At 37.5% G+C, this 19686-nt stretch overlaps 1 protein-coding gene across 5 annotated transcripts in view; it reads left to right on the top strand.

Annotated features, from left to right (window-relative positions):
- The window catches only part of ZNF507 (zinc finger protein 507), a 46082-nt gene extending 26458 nt beyond the window's left edge, over positions 1-19624 (top strand). Inside the window, exons 4-5 of one of the 5 annotated variants that reach the window (XR_002823209.1) lie at positions 10649-10783; positions 10900-11041. Coding sequence is in view for 4 of the 5 variants with exons in the window: in XM_004371620.3 (XP_004371677.1) it covers positions 10649-10783; positions 10900-11254 (490 nt within the window). In the remaining variant the exon portion in view is untranslated. Of the gene's footprint in view, positions 1-10493; positions 10833-10899 lie in introns of those variants that run through there. The other 4 variants (XM_004371620.3, XM_012554202.2, XM_023726955.1 and 1 more) reach the window with 4 other exon arrangements.
- Positions 19625-19686: the final 62 nt, after the last annotated feature.

The following is a 19686-nucleotide window of genomic DNA, read 5'->3' as shown; positions in this document are numbered from 1 at the left end:
GATTTCTCCACGTGGACCGTCTGGGTGGGCTGGTTGGTGCTTCCTCACAGCATGCCTGCTGCGTTCCACATGTGAGCTTCTTAGGAGAAGCAGGCAAAAACTGTCTTGTCTTTTATGACCTGCCCTGGGAGGTCACATGCCGTCACTTCCACCGTAGTCACAGTCCTTTTAAGTCTCTTTTAATATGTAGGCATGTTGAATTTTTAGGTAGTTACGTTGGCTTGGAAGAAAACCCAAGTCTTTTTAAAAAGTTTGCTTTTTTTTTTTTTTTTTTTTTTTTAAGGAGAAGAGTTTAACAGGTATTTTAATTTGGAGGAAAAAAATGTTTTGTTTTGAAGGGATGCATTGAAGCAGTTCATTCTTTACGGTAGGATAAAGACTTCTCAGGTTCATCACAAAATTTGAAGTAGCAACTTTTCTGGTCCTTGTTATTTATTCCTTATCATTTTAGGTAAAGTAAATTTAAAAGGATAGGAAAGGAATTAAATGCTGTAAGTCAAGCCGTATTGGAAAATTTCTTTTGAAATTTCTGTGTGGGTGTTCAGATCATACTCATGTTGCCTCAAATTTTGTAGGACACTCAGGTTCTGCTTTCTTTGACCTGACCTCTCAAGGCAGCTGTTCCTAAATGAATCAGACCTGAAGACTAATCAAATAAGGCCCCAGGCCAGGGACATAAAGGTGCAAAGCATTATCCCCCCTTCCTTTGTGATATTTATACCTTTTATCTCTTTCTCTTGTTTAATTGCACTGGCTCCAGAACACTGTAAATAATTGTAGGGATAGTGAACATCCTTGTTTTGTTCTTGAACTTAGTGTAAATGCTTCTAGTGTTTCTTCGTTAAGCTGTATACTAGTTTTGGAGTTCAGATAGATATCTTTTACCATGTTGAAGAATTATTCATCTACCCTGTTTTGTTGGGAATTTTTATTAAGAATGTACATTAGATTTAGGTGTTGTCAGCCTGATCCAAGTGTCTCCTAAAATGTGATCATAGAAAGTACACAGCTGTACTCGTGAAGTATTTAGGCAAAAAAGAAAGAGGAAGGGAGAGAGCGAGGGAGGAAAGAAGAATCTGACCATGAATCTAATGAAGGCTGTAGGTCAGTGCATGTCAACCAAGGGTGAATTTGCCCCCTAGGGGACATTTGGCAATGGCTGTGACATTACTGGTTTTCACAATTTAGAGGGTGCTGCTGGCATCTAGTGGGGAGAGGCCAGGGAAGCTGCTGAACATCTTAGATATATACACCAGATGCAATATATAGATCTAGATCCTAATTTGAATAAGACATTTTTGTGAAAATAAATGAAATTTGACTGTGGACTTAGTAGTCAATGATAAAATGTGTTAGTGATACGTATCAAAATATTTTCAGGTAAAATATGATGTCTTAAATTTTCTTTTAAAAAAAAGTCAAGAGATAGATGAAATAAGATTGGCAAAGGTCAGTAATTCTTGAAGCTGGGTGATAGGGATTCATTATACTTTTCTTTCTACTTTTGTGTGTTTAAAATTTCTATAATGAAAAGATTTTAGAAAATGGATACTGAATTTTTTAGATTAATTTTCAGCAAAAACAAAAACTGACTTTTCTCTTAATGGCTTTCCCAATATTGAGCTGTCTGTATTCTAGACTAAGATTCCCTTCGTCATAGTATATTCTTTTAATGTACTGTGGGATTCTGTTTGCCTGCATTTTATTTAGTATATCTGCATTGATACCAGTGAGATTGGTCTATAGATTTCTTTTTTTGTGCTGCCCTTGCCAAATTTTAGTATTACTGTTCTCCCAGCTTCATAAAAAATAATTTGAAAGCTTTTTTTAGTCTCTGGAATTTTTGAAGTAACATGCTAATTTAAAATACAAAAAAAAACTAGCTATTCTGTATTGACATTAGACATTGGAATGGTAAGCTTTTAGGAAAAATCAAAAACCAACCTGTTGCCATTGAGTCAATTCCGACTCATAGCAACCCTATAGGACAGAGTAGAACTGCCCTATAGAGTTTCCAAGGAGTGCTTGGTGGATTCGAACTGCTGCGCTTTTGGTTAGCAGCCATAGCTCTTAACCACTGTGCCACCAGGCTTTTAGGAAAGGGCGCTAATATCTCATTTCTTTTTCTACTTCTGAATATTTTCTAAAAGAATGAGCATTATGCTGGTGCACAAATGAGAGCTTCAGGGCTGTGTTCTCAGTGACTTTATAAAAAGCCGTAAGTACCTAAAGATGATTATACAAAGATGATCGTCAGTGTTTAGAAATACATTTTTTGCATGAAAAAATAGGGAAGTGGTGGATGGAACTCCACAAATTCCATCCAGTGATAGAATACTAGGTAGCCATTAAATATTTTACTGTAGAAAATTTAAGTTATAATGGAGAATGTTAATAAAACAGTAGACTTGCACAATCCTAGTTTTATTTTAAAAAATATATGTACCTTAAAAGACTGGGAAAATGTACATCAAAATGAGAATAGTGGTTACATCTAGTAGTAAGTTATGGGTGATTTTCCTTTTTTTTTTTTCTTCTCTTATTTTCTACAGTGAATTTTTGAAATCAGGAAAAATGTTATTTAAAAAAAAGTCAAGCAGTTGCTGGTGCTCAGATCTTGATTTCTAATATCATTCTGCAATAAAAGGAACCAGAGAAATGGCTTAGAGAAATGGCTGACGTAGGACTGGGGCAGGGAGTATACAAGATGAGTCTGGAGCAGTTTGTAGTTCTGGAAAGTAAAGAAGTGTTCAACAAACAAAACTATGAGAATGTGTCAAAGGGACATAGGAGCCAACTGAAAGAGTCCCCAGCAGTCAAAGTTGGAACAATTTGAGCAACAAAATAATAACATAGTGTTCAGTTGTAACCCAAAGTATAAAATAAATATCCATGGGTCCAGACCAATTTAAATAAATGATTTAGTACACAGATATCATAAATCAATAGGTGAGAAGAGATGGATCTCCTGTGCAGGTGAAGTCCGAATAATTTAGATATTCTGCCCTCAAGAAAGTAGATTATATTCGCTCTCCTTAAGTGTGGTCTGCCCGTAGAGACTTCCTTCCAAAGTGTACGGTATAGAAAGGAGTGGGGAAAGAGTAAGTATACAGTGGAGAAACCTGGCCTTAGCCAGGCGATCGAGGTCAGCATCAACAGTGATAAGTCATGTGGATAGTATATGATGAACATGGCACTGTACCTCTGTGATCTTCCTCCCAAGAACCCATATCCTAGTCTTACCATGAGAAAAACATCAGACAAATCCCAATAGAGGAATACTCTGCAAAATACCTGTCGATGCTCCAGATCTGCCAAGTGCATCAAAAACAGGGAAACTGTCACAGTCTAGAGGATGCTAAAGAGACATGACGATTAACTGTAATGTGGTATCCTGGCTGGGATCTTGGAACAGAAGGAGGACATTAGGTAAAAACTAATGAAATCCAAATAAAGTATGGATTGTAATGTATCAACAGTGGTTCCTTATTTCTGACAGATGTGCCATAGTAAGGTGCAATGTTAACAACAGGGGAAATTCAACATTTCTAAAACTATTAAAGAATAAAATATTTAAAGGAAGGCATTTAGTAGTTCACCAGTCTTATTCTTAAAAGGCTTATGTACCACTGGGGATGTTCTGTGGGGTAAATGTGCAGTTTGGGGCATTTTCTGACCCAGTTTTCTTGAGATTCAAAGTTCTCTTCGCATAAGACTGACTTTTCATTTGGGGGACTCTCTGCTGCATGCAGAGTCCCTGGGTGACACAAACAGTTAATGCACTCAGCTGCTCACTGAAAGGTTGGAGGTTTGAGTGCGTCCAGAGGCACCTCAGAAGAAAGGTCTGGTGATCTCCTTCCAAAAAATCAGTCATTGAAAACCCTGTGGAGCACAGATCTACTCTGACACGTGTGGGAGCACCAAGAGTTGAAACTGACTTCACAGCAGCCAGTTGTGGTGGTGGTTACTGTGTGCAGCGTTCTCTGACTCGTCCTGGATACAGAATTTTCTGGTGAGACTTCAGGACAAGTCTGAATGCATGTGAGGAGGTGAATATTCTGAATAACCGAGATTTCACGTATATTTCCCCTTTCTATTACTAGTCGCCATAAAGGTGCTGGACATGTGTTAAAAGCATTGTACTTGAAAGGTACTGGGTGCAAACGAGCGGGCATCACTTGGCCTTGAGCTGTTGCACTCCCACTTGCCCAGTGCCAAGCTGGGTGCGTGCCACAGTGACACAGCGCTGTCACTGCTTTCAAGGGACGGTCCAGTGACACTTGAGCGGGGGACCGTAACCACAGTATACACGCCAGTGCGATGAATGCAGTGGTAGATGCAGACACCAGGTTTAATGGCTCAGGTGCAGGAATGATTGCCAGCCGCCAGCCCTTTCTAGATGTTAGTAAAAATATATTTATTGATATTTGTCCAAAAATTGCCACATCTCAGATATAAATAAATGGTCAGATGGGTAAAATAATTGCCACATTCCAGATATAAATAAATGGTCAGATGGGTAAAATGAAGTGAATTAAAGGTGTGTGTGTGTGTGTGCGCGTGTGCGCGTGTGCGTGTGTGTGTGTCACCAGTAATGGTGGCACAGTGGTTAAGAGATCAGCTGCTAACCAAAAGGTGGGCAGTTTGAATCCCCCAGCCACTCCTTGGAAACCCAATGGGGGCAGTTTTACTCTGTCCTGTAGGGTCGCTATAAATCGTAATCAGCTCGATGACAACAAGTTTAACGGTACCAGCAATAAAATGGTTTTGTTATTTTATGCAAGCTATAAAATCTTAAAGTGAATAGGCTAATAATACTTTAAAATATTTACATAATGAAACATTTCAAACACTTAACTACATTTTTAGGAAATAATACATTGTAGATACAGATAAAAACCTCACTTCCTTCCTCCCTCCCCCCTTCCTTCCCAGAGGTAGCCACTGTCCTGATGTTGATGTGTGATTTTCGGGTATTTTTTTGTGACTTCACTAAAGATAGAGTTATACATACTGTACAGTACAGTCACGGGTAGAGGCGCATACAGATACATAATGTCGTGTAGTTGTCGGCTGCCATCTAATCGGCTCCTACTCTTAGTAACCGTATTGTTTAACAAAGAACGTAGACTGTTCATGGTGTTTTAACAATTTAAATGGTATAGCAGACAAACCTCTTGTTCATTATTGAAATGGTTCATGATAATACGTATAGATCTAGTTCTTTCATTCTAACCACCGTATCGCGTTCCGTTACACGAAACCAGTGTATCTCCGTGTCCCTTTGGCAGAACAGGTGAGCTACACTGAACATTCTTGCGTATCTGTCCTTGTCAGCACATTACAAGAGTGTCTTTAGGGTACACACCTAAAACTGGAATCGCGGGGTCACGAGTGTGTGCCCCTTCAGACTCGGTAGGTATCACAGCGAAACCTGTGAGAGCCGGGAATGGGCGGGACGGCCCTGTTTTTCCGGGTCTCGCAGGTTTTCCGCCTTTGAAAGGGTGCAGTCTTGGCGCTCTTCTGTCATCCTGTATTAAGAACCCCAACCTGTTAACATCCAGAAAGTGTTTCTTTTCAATTTTATAGGCCTGGAAAAGAAACAAAACTGTTTTTTATGATTTGCGTGTTTATTCAGATTCTGTACAGATATGTGCATATACTCTTCAAACAGAGATGGGTGACATTCACTTTTTAATGAAAACATCTAATGTCAACTGTTTAGTTTGTTTTGTTTTTTTGATGAAATTCTTGAAGCCAATTTCTAAGTCCATACATAGCCTTATCCAAAAACTTGTGGTCTCCTTTAACTTTTCCAAGTTTCTTCAAAGCCTTTAGAGAGCTGAAGACTTGTGTTTGACTTAAAGGCTTAGGCTCCTGTAATGACTGGTCTTCATCATTTTCATCGTTGTCATCTTTAGATTATGTCTTAGTTATCTAGTGTTGCCATAACAAATACCACGAGTGGGTGGCTTCAACAAACAGAAGTTATTATTCTCTCACAGTCCAGTAGGCTAGAAGTCCAGATTCAGGGTGTCAGTTTCAGGGGAAGGCTTTCTCTCTCTGTCAGCTCTGGCGGAAGGTCCCTGTCATCAATCTTCCCCTGGACTAGGAGCTTCTTTGTGCAGGAAACTCAGGTCCATAGGACGCGCTCTGCTCTCAACGCTGCGTTCTTGGTGGCATGAGGCCCCCGACTCTCTGCTCACTTGCCTTTTATCTCTTGTAAGGCAAAAGGTGGTGCAGACCACACGCCAGGGAAACTGCGTTTAGTTTGGATCAGGGATGTGACCTTAGTAAGGGTGTTACAATCCCACCCTAATCCTCTTTAACATAATCTAATCTTGCCTCATTAACCACAGGCAGAGATTAGGATTTACAACACATTGGAAAATTAGAATCGCAAAATGGAAGACAGCCACACAATACTGAGAATCATGGCCTAACCAAGCTGACACATATTTTGGGAGGACACAATTCAGTCCATGACTGATTGCGAGTACACAGTTTCTTGCAGGTGTATATCATCCATTTCTGTGGCAGTTTCTTTATTGATCTGAATGTAAGATGAGGCACTGACCCTGTTTTCTGAAACACCACTATAAATGTCATTTATTGCGTCCTGAATCTGCATGATGTTATCAGGCTCCATAACTTTCATTTTGTATGCTATCGCCACTGCCAAATACGAGACCACATTTCTTACAGCATTTTCTCACGGTTTCTTCCTTTATCATTTTGATAGAACGCTTAAGAAATGAAATTGCATCAAGGATAAAGATTTTCCCAAAAATCTCCAATGCCATCTTGCACATACCAGTGTTGGCAGTCACTTTCTGAAGCAATAGCTTCCTGTAGTTTACTGTAATATTCTGGATAATGCTGTTATCCAGAGGTTGGAGGACCGACGTCATGGACAGTGGGAAAAAGAATAATATTGGACGGGGCAGTGACCAATGGCAAGTAGCATTGTCAACGACCAAAAGAATGGTTAGATTTTGTTTTTTCATGCTGTTGTTGGGTTTATTTAAAAACTCTTCGTAAATTGCTCCTGTCATCCAAGCTTTTTGATTCTATTTCCATTCTACTGAAAGCTGATTCATTTTGCCCTTCTTGAAGCAGTGTGGTTTCTTGCTCCTTGCAATTACCCATGATTTTTCAGATGTCCCATCCACAAATGCAGTCAAGCGGACGGTAAGCTGGTCTTTCAAAAACTAACCCCATGAGCTTTTCTCCTCTTTCATTTTTAGGGTCCTGTTAGGCATTGCCCTGTAAAATAGAGCAGTTTCATCAGTGTTTGTAAAGTCTTCAGGATTATATCCCCTTAAGATCTCTTTTAATTTTGAGAACCAGTTTTGAACAGTGTTCCTGTCAGCCTCATTTGGCTCCCCACGAGCTACACTGCAAGTGATCCCATGTGTTGTTTTTTTAAAACACACTCTGAAGCCACCACACATTAGACACCGAGACTCCTTCAGCTTTTAAGTTTTGCTGTTTCCTCCGCCTGTGCATGCAGGATAGGTCCTGAAACGGGAACGTTTTGGGTGGAGGCTTGAAGAAGCCACTCAAAAACAGATCTGTTGATTTCTGCATAATTTCCATTCCTTCCTTCCTTGATGTTTACATTGGTGCTGCTCATGTATTTGTCAATTATTTTATTCTTTTCTTTCATAATTGAGTAAATTTGTGTTTTGCTGCACTTGAACTTACTTACAGATTCCTTGATGGTCTTTTTCTCTTTGGTTATCATTTTGACAACGTCAGACTTTTCTTTCAGAGATAAATTTCTCACTCTCTTGTCCATGGCTCTGAAGGAGTAAGCCTTTTTAAAAAAGGAAATAAGTTCTTACAAAAATTAAAGAATTTATGATCTGATCTTCTCAAAAATGTTAATATCAAACAAAGAAAAAAATGAAAACTATCCATATCGTGACATGATAAGGTTAGTACACTTCAGTAAAATATTTTTTAAAAACTCACGAGAAGAATGTTTTTGCTTTTGTACACAGATTGAATCTGTTAATTGAGGAAATGCTTCTCTATTTTGGGGGGCAAAACAAGAAATTTTGAAGGAATTTCAAGGATATCGAGTGGATTTTGAAAATTGTCATACCAAATCAAATTGTGTACCAAAATTACAAATAGCTGAAGCAAAAACTGAAAATTAAAGGAGAAGAATAAAACCTCTCAAGACAAGGAACAAAGTGTGCTTTGCTAGGTTTTAATGAAAATAAAGGAATTTAGTAGTATTTCTTACCTTCTTCCAAACTTACGGATGTTGTTCTTTACTAGAAAATATTTACTGGCCAAAAAAAATGGTTAGATTTTGCTTTTTCATGCTGTTGTTGGGTTTATTTAAAAACTCTTCGTAAATTGCGAAAATGTAAAGAAGAGACAGAGAACAGTAGCAATACACAGTACGCACCCATACACAGTAACAATGCAAAAGGAAGTGGAAGATGGAGCCTTCATCTCTGACTCTTACACTTCTTGGAACTATTGCGGGCTTTCGCATCTGCACTTCTTCGTACTCGTGTTGCAGTACCAACAGTTTTCTGATTCTGTCCATGTCTCGTAGTTCTGGCTTTCAGAGAATATTAGGCTGAAGTAATCACTTCAGTGGAAAATATTCGAGTTTTCCTTCTCTGACAGGTTTCCACCTTACACAGGTTTTGGCTTTAGCAGGTTTTATTGTAGTAAATTGTTTTTCAGAATTCTAATACATTCTCTCTAGCAATTTGTGCATTTCCATTTCTCCACATTCTTGGAACAATGGCATTATCAGACTTAACTCATCCTTGCCAGTCTGATGGGTGTGATACATTTCCCTGATTATTAGTGAGATTGAACATTTTTTAATGTGTTTGAATTTATTTTAATTTCTCCTGAGATATGCCTGTTCATTGCCTTTAAGTGGGGCTGATATTTCTTGAGGTCAGAGGGCCCTTGGCCTTGGACCTAATGCCTCAGAATATGCAATAGAAAATACTGCTGCATAGTATCATGAAGTTAAATTGATGGGTTAGAGTAGGTTTAGTCCTTGCTCTATTGTTTTATTTACACTTATGCCATTCAGTTTTCTTGATGCTTCATTATTGCTGACAGTGTCTGTTGCAGGCAAGGGTTCAGATGAGTTACTTGATTTAAGTGTGTAAGTATTTAACAAAAAATGTCTTTTAAAAAGTACTATTGGAGTTTTTAAAAAGATAAACAGTCCTACCATATAATCCAGCAGTTGTGTTCCTAGGTACTTACCCAAATGAGCTGAAAGCTTATGTCCGCCATGAAAGCCTGCAGTGTTTACAGCAGCTTCATTCACGATTGTGAAAAACTGGAAGCGACCAAGATGTCATTCAGTGGGTGAACCGATGAACCATGCTCCATCCATCGTTCTGTGACGAAAAGAAATAAGCCCTCAAGCCATGAACCCTAAATGCATACCGTATCATATTTTTATGCAAAGAACACGTGTGTTATAAGTTTGTCAACCCTGCCCTCCCCTCCCCCCAGGTATTTTCGTAAGCATTCTACACTAGTTTCTTTTTACATGTTGTTTTTAAAAAAATCAGCATAGCGTGCTTTCAGAAATACCTGGGCAGGAATAGGGCATGGTTGGCAAAAAACGTGTAACGCACACATTATTTGCGTAAAATGTGGTATTTCTAAGTCAAAGAGGGCAGTCTGAAAAGACCACATATTGTATGATTCCAACTCTATTGCATTCTAGAAAAGGCAAAACTAAACAGTAAAAAGAACAGTGGTTGCCAGGGGTTTGGAGAGGGATATGGAGAGGGAATGAATAGTTGGAATACAGGGGATTTTTAGGACAGTGAAACTTGTTCTGTTTGATATAGTAATAGATACATGACATTATGCATTTGCCAGAACTCAGAAGAACAACTGAGAATGAACCCTAACGTAAACTATGAACTTTAGCTAATGATAATGTGTCAATATTGGTTCTTCAGTTCTAACAAGTATACCACACTAATGTATGATGTTAGTATTAGGGGAAACTGTGTGGGAGAGTGGAGAAGGGAGTATATGGGAACTCTGTAACATCTGCTCACTTCTTCTGTGAACTTAAAACTGTTCTAAAACAAAGTCTATTGATTATTAAAAAGTACATCATTGAATTCATATCTTACCAAGTGTACCCGATTATATGGAACAATTTTTATTTTTAATAAAAATGTTTTAAGATTATTATTTTATTTATGAAATCTGTTTTCAGGCCTACTATTTCTATTTTCTATGTGTCTGTAAATAAGAGAAAAATTCACATTGAAGATTATTTAATTCCTTTTTGCTTTCTTAATGTTGTATAGATTATTGGGTTTGTATGTTTTTATTTGTGTGCATAGTTAAATAATTTAGAGCAAAGATTTTGCATATTTTTTATTAGAAATCTTCCCAAATATTGTAATAGATAGTCTGGAATGTTTGTCTTGATTCTTATAAATTCTTTATAATATGTTATATTTCATTGATGATAGGACACATCTTAAACCCAGTGACATCTGAGATTCAGTGAAATACGATATGTCTAACAAGTCTCCAGGAGAAGGAATTTAATAATTATCTCAGAATTATTGTAAGTTTTTCAGGATGTTATGGGATCGCTCTGATTTTCTTCACACCTGTCTTTCAGATGCTCTTTGTGTGGGTACGTATGCAGCCATCCTCCTTCTTTGAAGTCTCATATGTGGAAGCATGCAAGTGACCAAAATTATAACTACGAACAAGTAAACAAGGCTATTAATGATGCAATTTCACAGAGTGGCAGGTATTTGTTCCTATTCCCTCCCTTTATTATTATATCTAAATTGAAGCTAGGACTAAGTATATTAGTGCTACATGATAGCCAGCTCAAGGTTTGGTGTGTTTTGTTTTGTTTTGAAGAGTTCTGGGGAAATCCCCTGGAAAGACTCTCTTAAACAACGGTGAAGACAGAAGCGATCCTATCAGTGGAAGTTCAGAAAATTTGGTGTCGTCCTCAGAGCTGATTTCCCAGACTCCCAGTGAAGCTGTAGGTCCCAACGAGAGTGAGAAACTGAGCCTAACAAGTAATACCTCGTGTAGTTTAGAAAAAAACTTCAATCTGGCCCCTCCTGGTATGGAATATTGCGTTTTACTCTTCTGTTGTTGTATTTGTGGTTTTGAATCAACCAGCAAAGAAAATCTCTTGGATCATATGAAAGAGCATGAGGGTGAAATTGTAAACATCATCCTAAATAAGGACCACAACACACTCTAAACACCAGTTAGATGGGATACTTACTTGAAGAGGGCAGAGTTGGAAGAAAAGATTCTTAGAACCAACAGTTTTGCCTTTGCGCCAATGTCAAATAATTTACTAGACAAAGAAGAAGTGGTGTGATTTTGGAGGAAGTGACAGAGATGACTTTGGAAACAAATTTGCAGTGTAATAAAAGGAATTCCAAATGGGTAAGTGGTATATATTTTGATTGAAGGGAAGTGGGTTGAGGAAGAAGCAAAAATGTAATCCTGTATTAACCCTCTGTCACTCCCTCTTAATACTGAGTATATTTATTGTTGAAAGCTTACTGTAGTGTAGACATGCGAGCAAGAGTTAAGAATGGGCTTTTCAGGAACTACTGTTACGGAAGTGTCGCAGTCATAAGCAGAGGTTCGTTTTCTTTGTTCTCAATTTTGACGTGCCAAGTTTAGAATGGCAGCCTCTTGTGAAAAACAGGAGGTAGCTCTCTAAAGTTTTGTTTTGTTTGTTTGTTTGTTTGTTTTTTGACTACCCACAGAGTCAGCTGGGAAACAGTTTAGAGGGCTTTGAAGTGATCTACCTAAATCTTGCCCTAAATTGATAGGAATTAATCATATACTCAATCTAGGATATGTTCCTTTACTCCTTAAAAAGGAAAGAAAGAAAGAAAGAAGATCTCTAAATCCAAATCTGGACTGTAAATAGGCATTTAAGGATTAAATTAGTCTTAATTAAATTTACAGTGAATTCCAGTGGGCAAAGGAGGAAGTCGGTGAATTCCTACCAAACTTAAACCGCATCTCAAGCTTCACAGAAGTGGCACCTCACTGAGGGCAGCACACTTCTCAGAGGTTCTTTTCAGCGTGTTTGTCAGAGCACTGCCCATTTTCTCCATAGTACATAAACCTAATCCTCTCTTCTAAGCCAGACCAGGCTTGTTCTCTGAAAAAGTCGGTTAAAGCAAAATAAAATAAAATTTATACTTCATCATCAGACCTTGAAAATAGTTTGAATTCTAAAATAAAAATGATTTGGGGGATGAGGACTGGAATTCCGTGTCTCCTTAAAATGAGTACTGCTATTGAGATTTTTCTTCCCAGAGTTGAGTATCCTAGTTATATTTAATGTAAGAAGAATAAACAAATATGGCTAAAATACAGTAAAAATTCAGGTTGTTTATAAAAATTTTAATAACAAACAGCACTTGGCAAGTCTACAGGATTTCTCCTATCGAGAAAATCCCATTTTGTTAAAGTACACACAGGATATGGAAAACCAACTTCAAAATGCTTTTGCAGTAAAACCGGCCATCAAATAGGTAGAATTTTTTCCTCATTCATTAAACATTTTGTATTACTGTGTATTTCAGAGTGGAGAGAACAGGGCCTTTGTTCTTGTAGTTCTGATCATTTATTTATGTATGATCTTGTTAAAGAAAGTTCTGCCTACAAGTTGAAGGTTGGTGCGCTGTTCAGTGCACCGCGCTCATGGTGCTATTTCTGAACGTGATTTTCTAACATCTACAGTTGAGGCTGTGGCTCTGGTCAATTTTGAACATCGAAAAGAATTTTTGAATGGAATACTCTGTAAACACATTTTAGGGAAGGATTCTGTTCCCAAAGTCCAGGTATAAATTGAATAAATTACCTTTTTTAAGATGGCGTTAGGAACTATTGAAGTGGGGCCAGATATCTTGAAGCATTGTCCGATTTGTTTTTTAATCTCATTTTTTTATGGTATTTAAACAAAAAGGATTGTAACTTGCAACTCATTAATTTAGGTAGCTTTAATTTATTTATGAAAATTATCCATTTTTGATACGTTTTTTAAAAGATGAAATGAATTTATATATACTAAATTATATTGCCCAAATTCACTGTGTGTGGATTTATATTCATTTTCTCCTGTTTTCACAATTTAAGTATTTAATTTCAAATTCAAATAAAATATTTTGAATAGTTCTACTATCATCGTCCGTATTGTCGCCGCTCGTATTGTGGGCGAATTGTTTCGTTGCTGGTAGTTGTGGCTCATTATTTCTATGTAAAAAGCCATTATTCTAAAAACTAACCCTAGAAGATTTTGTTTTATAAATTTTCCCTTGGCTTTAATTTTACGTAATCACTTGGAAACTACTACTAACCAAAAAACATCCAAATTTTTTTCAGCAGTGTGAATGTTTAAATTGTCTTTCCTCATTTCCTTAAACCACTTGCACTGAATATTACTTAAATTTCCATTTGGAATTCATGGATGTAAAATTTCCTTACCTCGTGAGAAAAAATTTTAACCCAGAAGTTCAAAGCCTTTCAACTTTCATCTGATTCAGGCCTAGAATGTCCTCCAGAGCTTTCTCCTCACCTGCAGAGGAACCATATGCCAGGAGTGTTCTGCATCTTCCCGTTATTGTTTGGTGGCAAGCCTTAGGTTAACAGTCTCTACCAAGAACAACTGAGTATTTCTAAAATAATGAAGATTAAACATGCAGTTATAATTGTAGAGGAGATAATGTATTAAAATCATCAGTAGGAATCCCCTTTATAGGAATAAATTTTTATTGGTTCTTGACCTTTTGTCATACAAAGCTCATACTCGTTTTTTCTGCTCTGGACACTTACAGTTCTAAGATCTGATGTGAAAATGGTTTTTCAAAGAAACTAAACAAACAGAGGTGGGGAAGGGGGAAGAGGACTTATTCTGATCATTATAAATAATGTTATTCAGGGGCTGTGTTGTTTTCAACTTTCTCTGAACATCCAGAATATGATTGATGTCCCAAATGTCCTAGCAGTACCATAGCTATATTCCATTTATCTGTAGACTTTTAAGTTCTGTAGCCAGCCAGCAAGTGCAGTGTTGTGACACTGACTGAAGCCTTTGTTTGAAACCTTTCATCCTATTCGAGGTAGCTGTCAGTGGCTTCATAATTATTTTGTTTTTTTCTCACAAAGCAAGTGGTAGGCATCCATGTTTACATTGTATCTTCTGCAGTGTACTTGGCTTGACAAAGACAAGCAGGCTTCTCTATTAAGACCTATTATATTTTTAGTTTTCATAGACACTTATTTAATCTTTTTGTGTTTTACTGTACAGCAAGGTGCTCTAAGTAATGTTCTATAAAGTATATTTAATAGAAATTTGAGTTTGATATTCATGGACATGAATACATGTATTTTTTTAAGACATAAGTATTGTGTAACACTATGGCATTGCTTCTATAGCCAAAGTACAAAGACTTTTGGAACACTGACATGTAAAGACTACAGTTAATTCTGACATTGTATCTTATTAAAATAGGATGATTTGCATTTTGTAAAATTATCCTGCACATCAAGCTGCATGCCTTAAAGCCTAAAACTGTAGGATTGTGTTCGCGGTAGAACAGTTTATCTGTTCAGAACAAACAGTGAAGCAAGGTTATAGCGCTTCTTTAACTACCTTTGGAAATACTGTACAATGTTAGAATAATTTATTTTGCTTTACAGGAGTTTGTCATGTATTGACTTTAATATTGTATTTTGGTAATAAATTTTTTTGTTAAAAACATTTGCCTCTAAGTTTTATTACAAAATTTTATGTCCATGCTTATCTTGGAAATGTTGATTTAATCACTTAGAAAAACCCATTAACACAGAGTCAATTCTGACTCACAGCGGCCTTATAGGACAAGAGTAGAACTGCCTCAGGGTTTCCAAGGAGCAGCTGGTGGATTCGAACTGCCTTTTGGTTAGCAGCCAAATGCTTAACCACTGCACCACCAGGGCCCAATCACTTAGAAAGTTGTGTTTAAACCATTAAAAGTTTCCCAAGAGTTGGCATCTTGTTAAACTGTTGCTGACTAGCATTAATCTGTGTTACATAAGATAATTGAAAAAAAAAAATTAGATTTTTTAAAAATCATTTTTAAAATTCAGTCTAATTTTGAAGCTTTTATCCTTGATACACAGGTTCATTTTATCTTCCAAATCACATTTTTACATGCTTTCAATTCCAATATAATCAAACTGCTGAAGACTAGTTGATGTTTTGCTAATGTCAATGAGCATTCCTTATTGAAGGCCAAAGATTCCCTTGATCATTTTGTCGTCTTCATCAAGTATTTTCTAACATTAGATTTCTTGTGTGCCCTAGAATCCTGGGCCACCTTGGGTTGAGGTGACAGAGGCCAAACTTTTCTTCCTAACAGCTGTAATCTCTTGCCCTATGCTCCCCTGGGGCAACATAATCATATCACTTAAACCTTCCAAGAACCAGATCTCAATACTGTGTCACTAAACCTCAGATTACTTTTAGAAATTCCAGCATGAGAGTGTAGGACATCACCGTCCAACATGGTAACCACTGTCACACGTGGCTATTGAGCACTTGAAATACGGCTTACTGTTGCTGTAAAATACATATTAGTTTCGAAGACTTAGTACCAAAAAAAATGTAAACTATCTCAATAGTTTTTTATATTGATTACATGTTGAAATGATATTTTGGATATATTGGGTTAAAATAAAATATTAAAATTAATTTCACCTGTTTTTACTTTTTGTAATGTAACTACTAGTTAAATTACATCTACGTGGTTCACATTATATTCCTATTTGACAGCACTAGTATACAAGAAAGATTGGCAAGCTCTTACATCAGATCCAGCCTGCAGCCTGTTTCTGCAAATAAAGTTTTATTGGAACGTAGCCACGCCCGTTATATATCGGATATGGCTGTTTTCCTACTGCAGCAGCCGTTGAGTAGTTCAGGTAAAGAGTCTGTGTGGCCCACAAAGCCCAGATGATCTGCTCTCTGTTCCTTGCTGACCTCTGGACTGGAACAGTGGTATAATCTGAGCTTTAAAGCCACCAGAAATAATCTTTTTATAAAGAAAGCTTTTTATAACTAAACTATATTGTTTCTCCCTCTCTAATTCTTATAAAGACTACTTGTTCTTCTATGACCCTTATCCATAATTGTGATTTTAACCTGTTTGATCTTTTCTCATATTTAAAACCAAACATAATTTGTTTAAAATAACAAATAGTTAACAAATATTTGTTTAAAGTAACAGATAATGCTGCTATAAAAAGGTATTATCTTGTTTTCCTCTGACAACCTTACAGTGCTTTTGTTCGCCCTTGCTGCTTCGCCCTTTCACTGCTATATCCGATGATGTGGTCACAGCACCTGCATATGTAACCATGGTACAAGGTAACCGTGGTAACTAATCCACTCAGTTGTCAGTTGACTTGACTAATCCAGGATGTAAAGAAGGATCTTAGATGCGCCTCTTTATAATGAATAGCATGAGTGAGTCTAAAGCCATACTGATAAGGAGAGACAGCTTCAGTGTAGAGCTGTTGACTAAACGGCAGAGCCAAGAAAAAGTCACAGTACTCTCCTCTGTAAATTTGTTCCACGTCAGCAAAGGTGAAAAGTTTTGGCCCGACAGAAACGTAGAGGAGTTTGTTTTTGACTGGTGCCGTGTGATACACTTACCTAGGTAGTGTGTTTTTGTTTCTCTCTCAGAAGCTACATGAGTGTAAGATGCTTGAACCATTTCAGAATTTTGTATGTGCAGCAACACCCAGTTGCATACTGTGTTGGGAGGCTGCAGACCTCATTTCTCTGGTAGGTACTTTAATAAATATGCTGTATCTAGGTTTATCGTTTCAGTCATGAAGTATCTGTAAGATTATGACAATAGTCTATTAGTTTTTCCAACAGTGGGTAATCAAGAGCTTGCCTCACAAAATTACGGTCAATTTTCCTTTGATTTTTAAAAACTAATTATGTAATTAATATACTTACATATTTTACGTAATGTATAAAATATAAACATATTTAAGTATAATTAACATATACATAAATATAAATGAGAATTTGTTGTATAACAAAGTTGTCAAACGCTGATGTCGTTTAGCTTCTGAACTCAGCCAAATTTACACCAGTGTGTTTACTTAATCCAGATAGTGAAGGTGCCATTCTGTAACAGTTTGCAAAACTGAATGTAAGGCAGGTACTTACACAGTACTACTGAGATACAAGAGACTTTGTTGAGCCCTAGTGGCAGATGGGTTAAGATCTTCGCTACGAACCAAAAGGTCAGAGTGTGAATCCATCAGCCACTCCTTGGAAGCCCTATGGGGCAGTTCTACTGTGGCCTGTAGAGTCGCTATGAGCCGGAATCCACACGACAGCAATGGGTTTGGGTTTTGTTTTTTTTTGTTGTTGTTGTTTTATATATTAGATAGATGGAGTTTCATGTACACAAATCAGAAAATAATGAATCTTTAGTCATAAGCTCGGGCCCAGCTATTCCATCTTTCTGACTTCTCAGCTATGTCCTTTGTTAAAACGAAAAAAAATGTTAAATATACTTAAAATTATCTCTGTCACTGCCCCTGGTTATCAGTAGTAATCAAGTACGGGTCTCTAAGTCAATAAAGTATGTTATCTCGAATGTGTGCACAATGGGAAATTGTGACCTAAAGAGACCTTCAACAAAGTAGGACAAGTTACTCATTTTCAGGTCTTTTATTAGCACCCGCTAGTTTTATTAAAGGCTCACTGTCGCTACAGCACGCATCTCCAGATTTTTGGTTTTTTTCCTACTTGTCATTTTATTAATTTTAGTATCCATATTTCAGAAATAATGTGGCTGCATTTTACTGAAATAGGCACATCAATTCACATCTTGCTCTTTTTGTTTATATCTGTAGTTTTATTTTTTAGATTCAGTAGTTCAATCACAAAAGGTGTTAGAAAATTCTTTTGCAAGCTTATGAGAAAAAGTATGGCAGGACGAGGTTCAAATATTAAGCTGTATTTATTTCTGATCCTCTACAGCTAACATTCTTAAAAAAACGTTATGCTGAAATAAATAATTGTGGGAAACCAAGGTTATCTTCATTTTCTAAGGCCCTCCCCGCCCCCGCCCGTGCCTGAAGCACGAGAACAGAGTATCCTCCAATGAGGATACTGGAGTCCATGCAGAGGTTAAACACTCCCTACAATGAGGCTCTTCATCTGTCCCCAGCTAGACTAACCTTGTGCTCAAGCTGCAAATACTGTTAAAGAGGCACGAACGTGTTATGTGACCATTGTTTAAAAATTACTTTGTAATAATAGGGAAAACAATAAGTGTGTCTTATGGGAAAGCAGTCACCATATCCCATCTGGAAGTAGGCGGGAGGACAAGGCCAACGGTCAGGGAGCCAGAGCAGCACACAGGGTGTGTGTAGCTACCGCCCTGGTTTGGATGTAGCTTGGCTTTACCTTTTTTAACCTTGTAGGAGCTCTGTTAGATCCTCTATTTTCTTAAATGGAAAATGGTAATAGGATATCTACCTCATAGAGTCATATAGATTAAATGAGATAGTCTATAAAATATTCAAATTTCTGACCCAGTTGTGGACAGTGCTGGGTTCCAGTCCTAGCTCAGTAAGCCATGTGACCTTAAGCACGGTATTTATCCTTTTCTGAGCCCCAATTTCTTCAACCGTAAATAGCCTGGTAGGGTGGTTGTAATGATTAGCAACCATGTATATTAAGCACCTGAACATAGAGGAGCTCAGATAGTGGTTGCTAGTAGAGTTTGAGCATTAATTATGAGAAGGAAAAAGTTAAACTGCCCTTATTATGATACCGAAGCTATTAGCTACATTCTTGGAAAGGAACCTAAGAAACATACCGGTTTGTCTTTGAGGACGTAAACTCAAAACCAAATATCCTATCCCTTAAAATACACCAAAAAAGACAAGCCTGGTTTATCAGTACCTAGTAGATTGTACACAATTAATTACACCCAAAAAGATACTAGTCCAGGAGAAAGTGTTAAACATTACCCTCTTACCATTATGTTAAGTTCTCTAATCACTGATGTAGAGTTCTTTCACCTCTATAAACTGCCATTAAGGATTTATTTTCTTCTACCTTATTGGATACAAGAAAACCATGAGAGTGAGACTTTCCCTAAATAAGCTAATGAGCTGGCTGGATTGGTAAAACTGAAGCCTAAGAGAGAGAATCCTACTGGTGATGGTATGCATTCAGTATTATCAGCTGCTAACTATACAGTGAAACAATGAGAAGAAACTCAGCGGGGAGAGTGTGTTGGACTACTTGGTAGAAGTTCTTGGAGAGCTAAGAAATGGCCTGTCCCAGATGGTGCAAGGTTCACACTCAAGGTTAACCGTCTCCCAAGGACGGTTCATCTGCAGGACTCTGGTGCTGACCATTCCTAAATCTGAAGCAGTGGCGTCACGAGGGGGCTGTGAGGGGGTGCAGACCGCACCAGGTGACACTGTCAGAGGGGGTGACACCAAAATGACTGTCTTAAAATTGTTGCGCAGTGTTTCGGCAGAAATTATTTTTTATAAAAATATCCCTGTAGTTAGTTAGAGGGGCCCTGGTGGCACAGTGGTTAAGAGATCGGTGCTAACCAAAAAGGTCAGCAGTTCAAATCC

Source organism: Trichechus manatus, unplaced genomic scaffold (assembly GCF_000243295.1).
Source record: "Trichechus manatus latirostris isolate Lorelei unplaced genomic scaffold, TriManLat1.0 scaffold00014, whole genome shotgun sequence".
Taxonomy (NCBI): Eukaryota; Metazoa; Chordata; class Mammalia; order Sirenia; family Trichechidae; genus Trichechus; species Trichechus manatus.
This window is presented reverse-complemented; position numbering and strand designations above follow the sequence as displayed.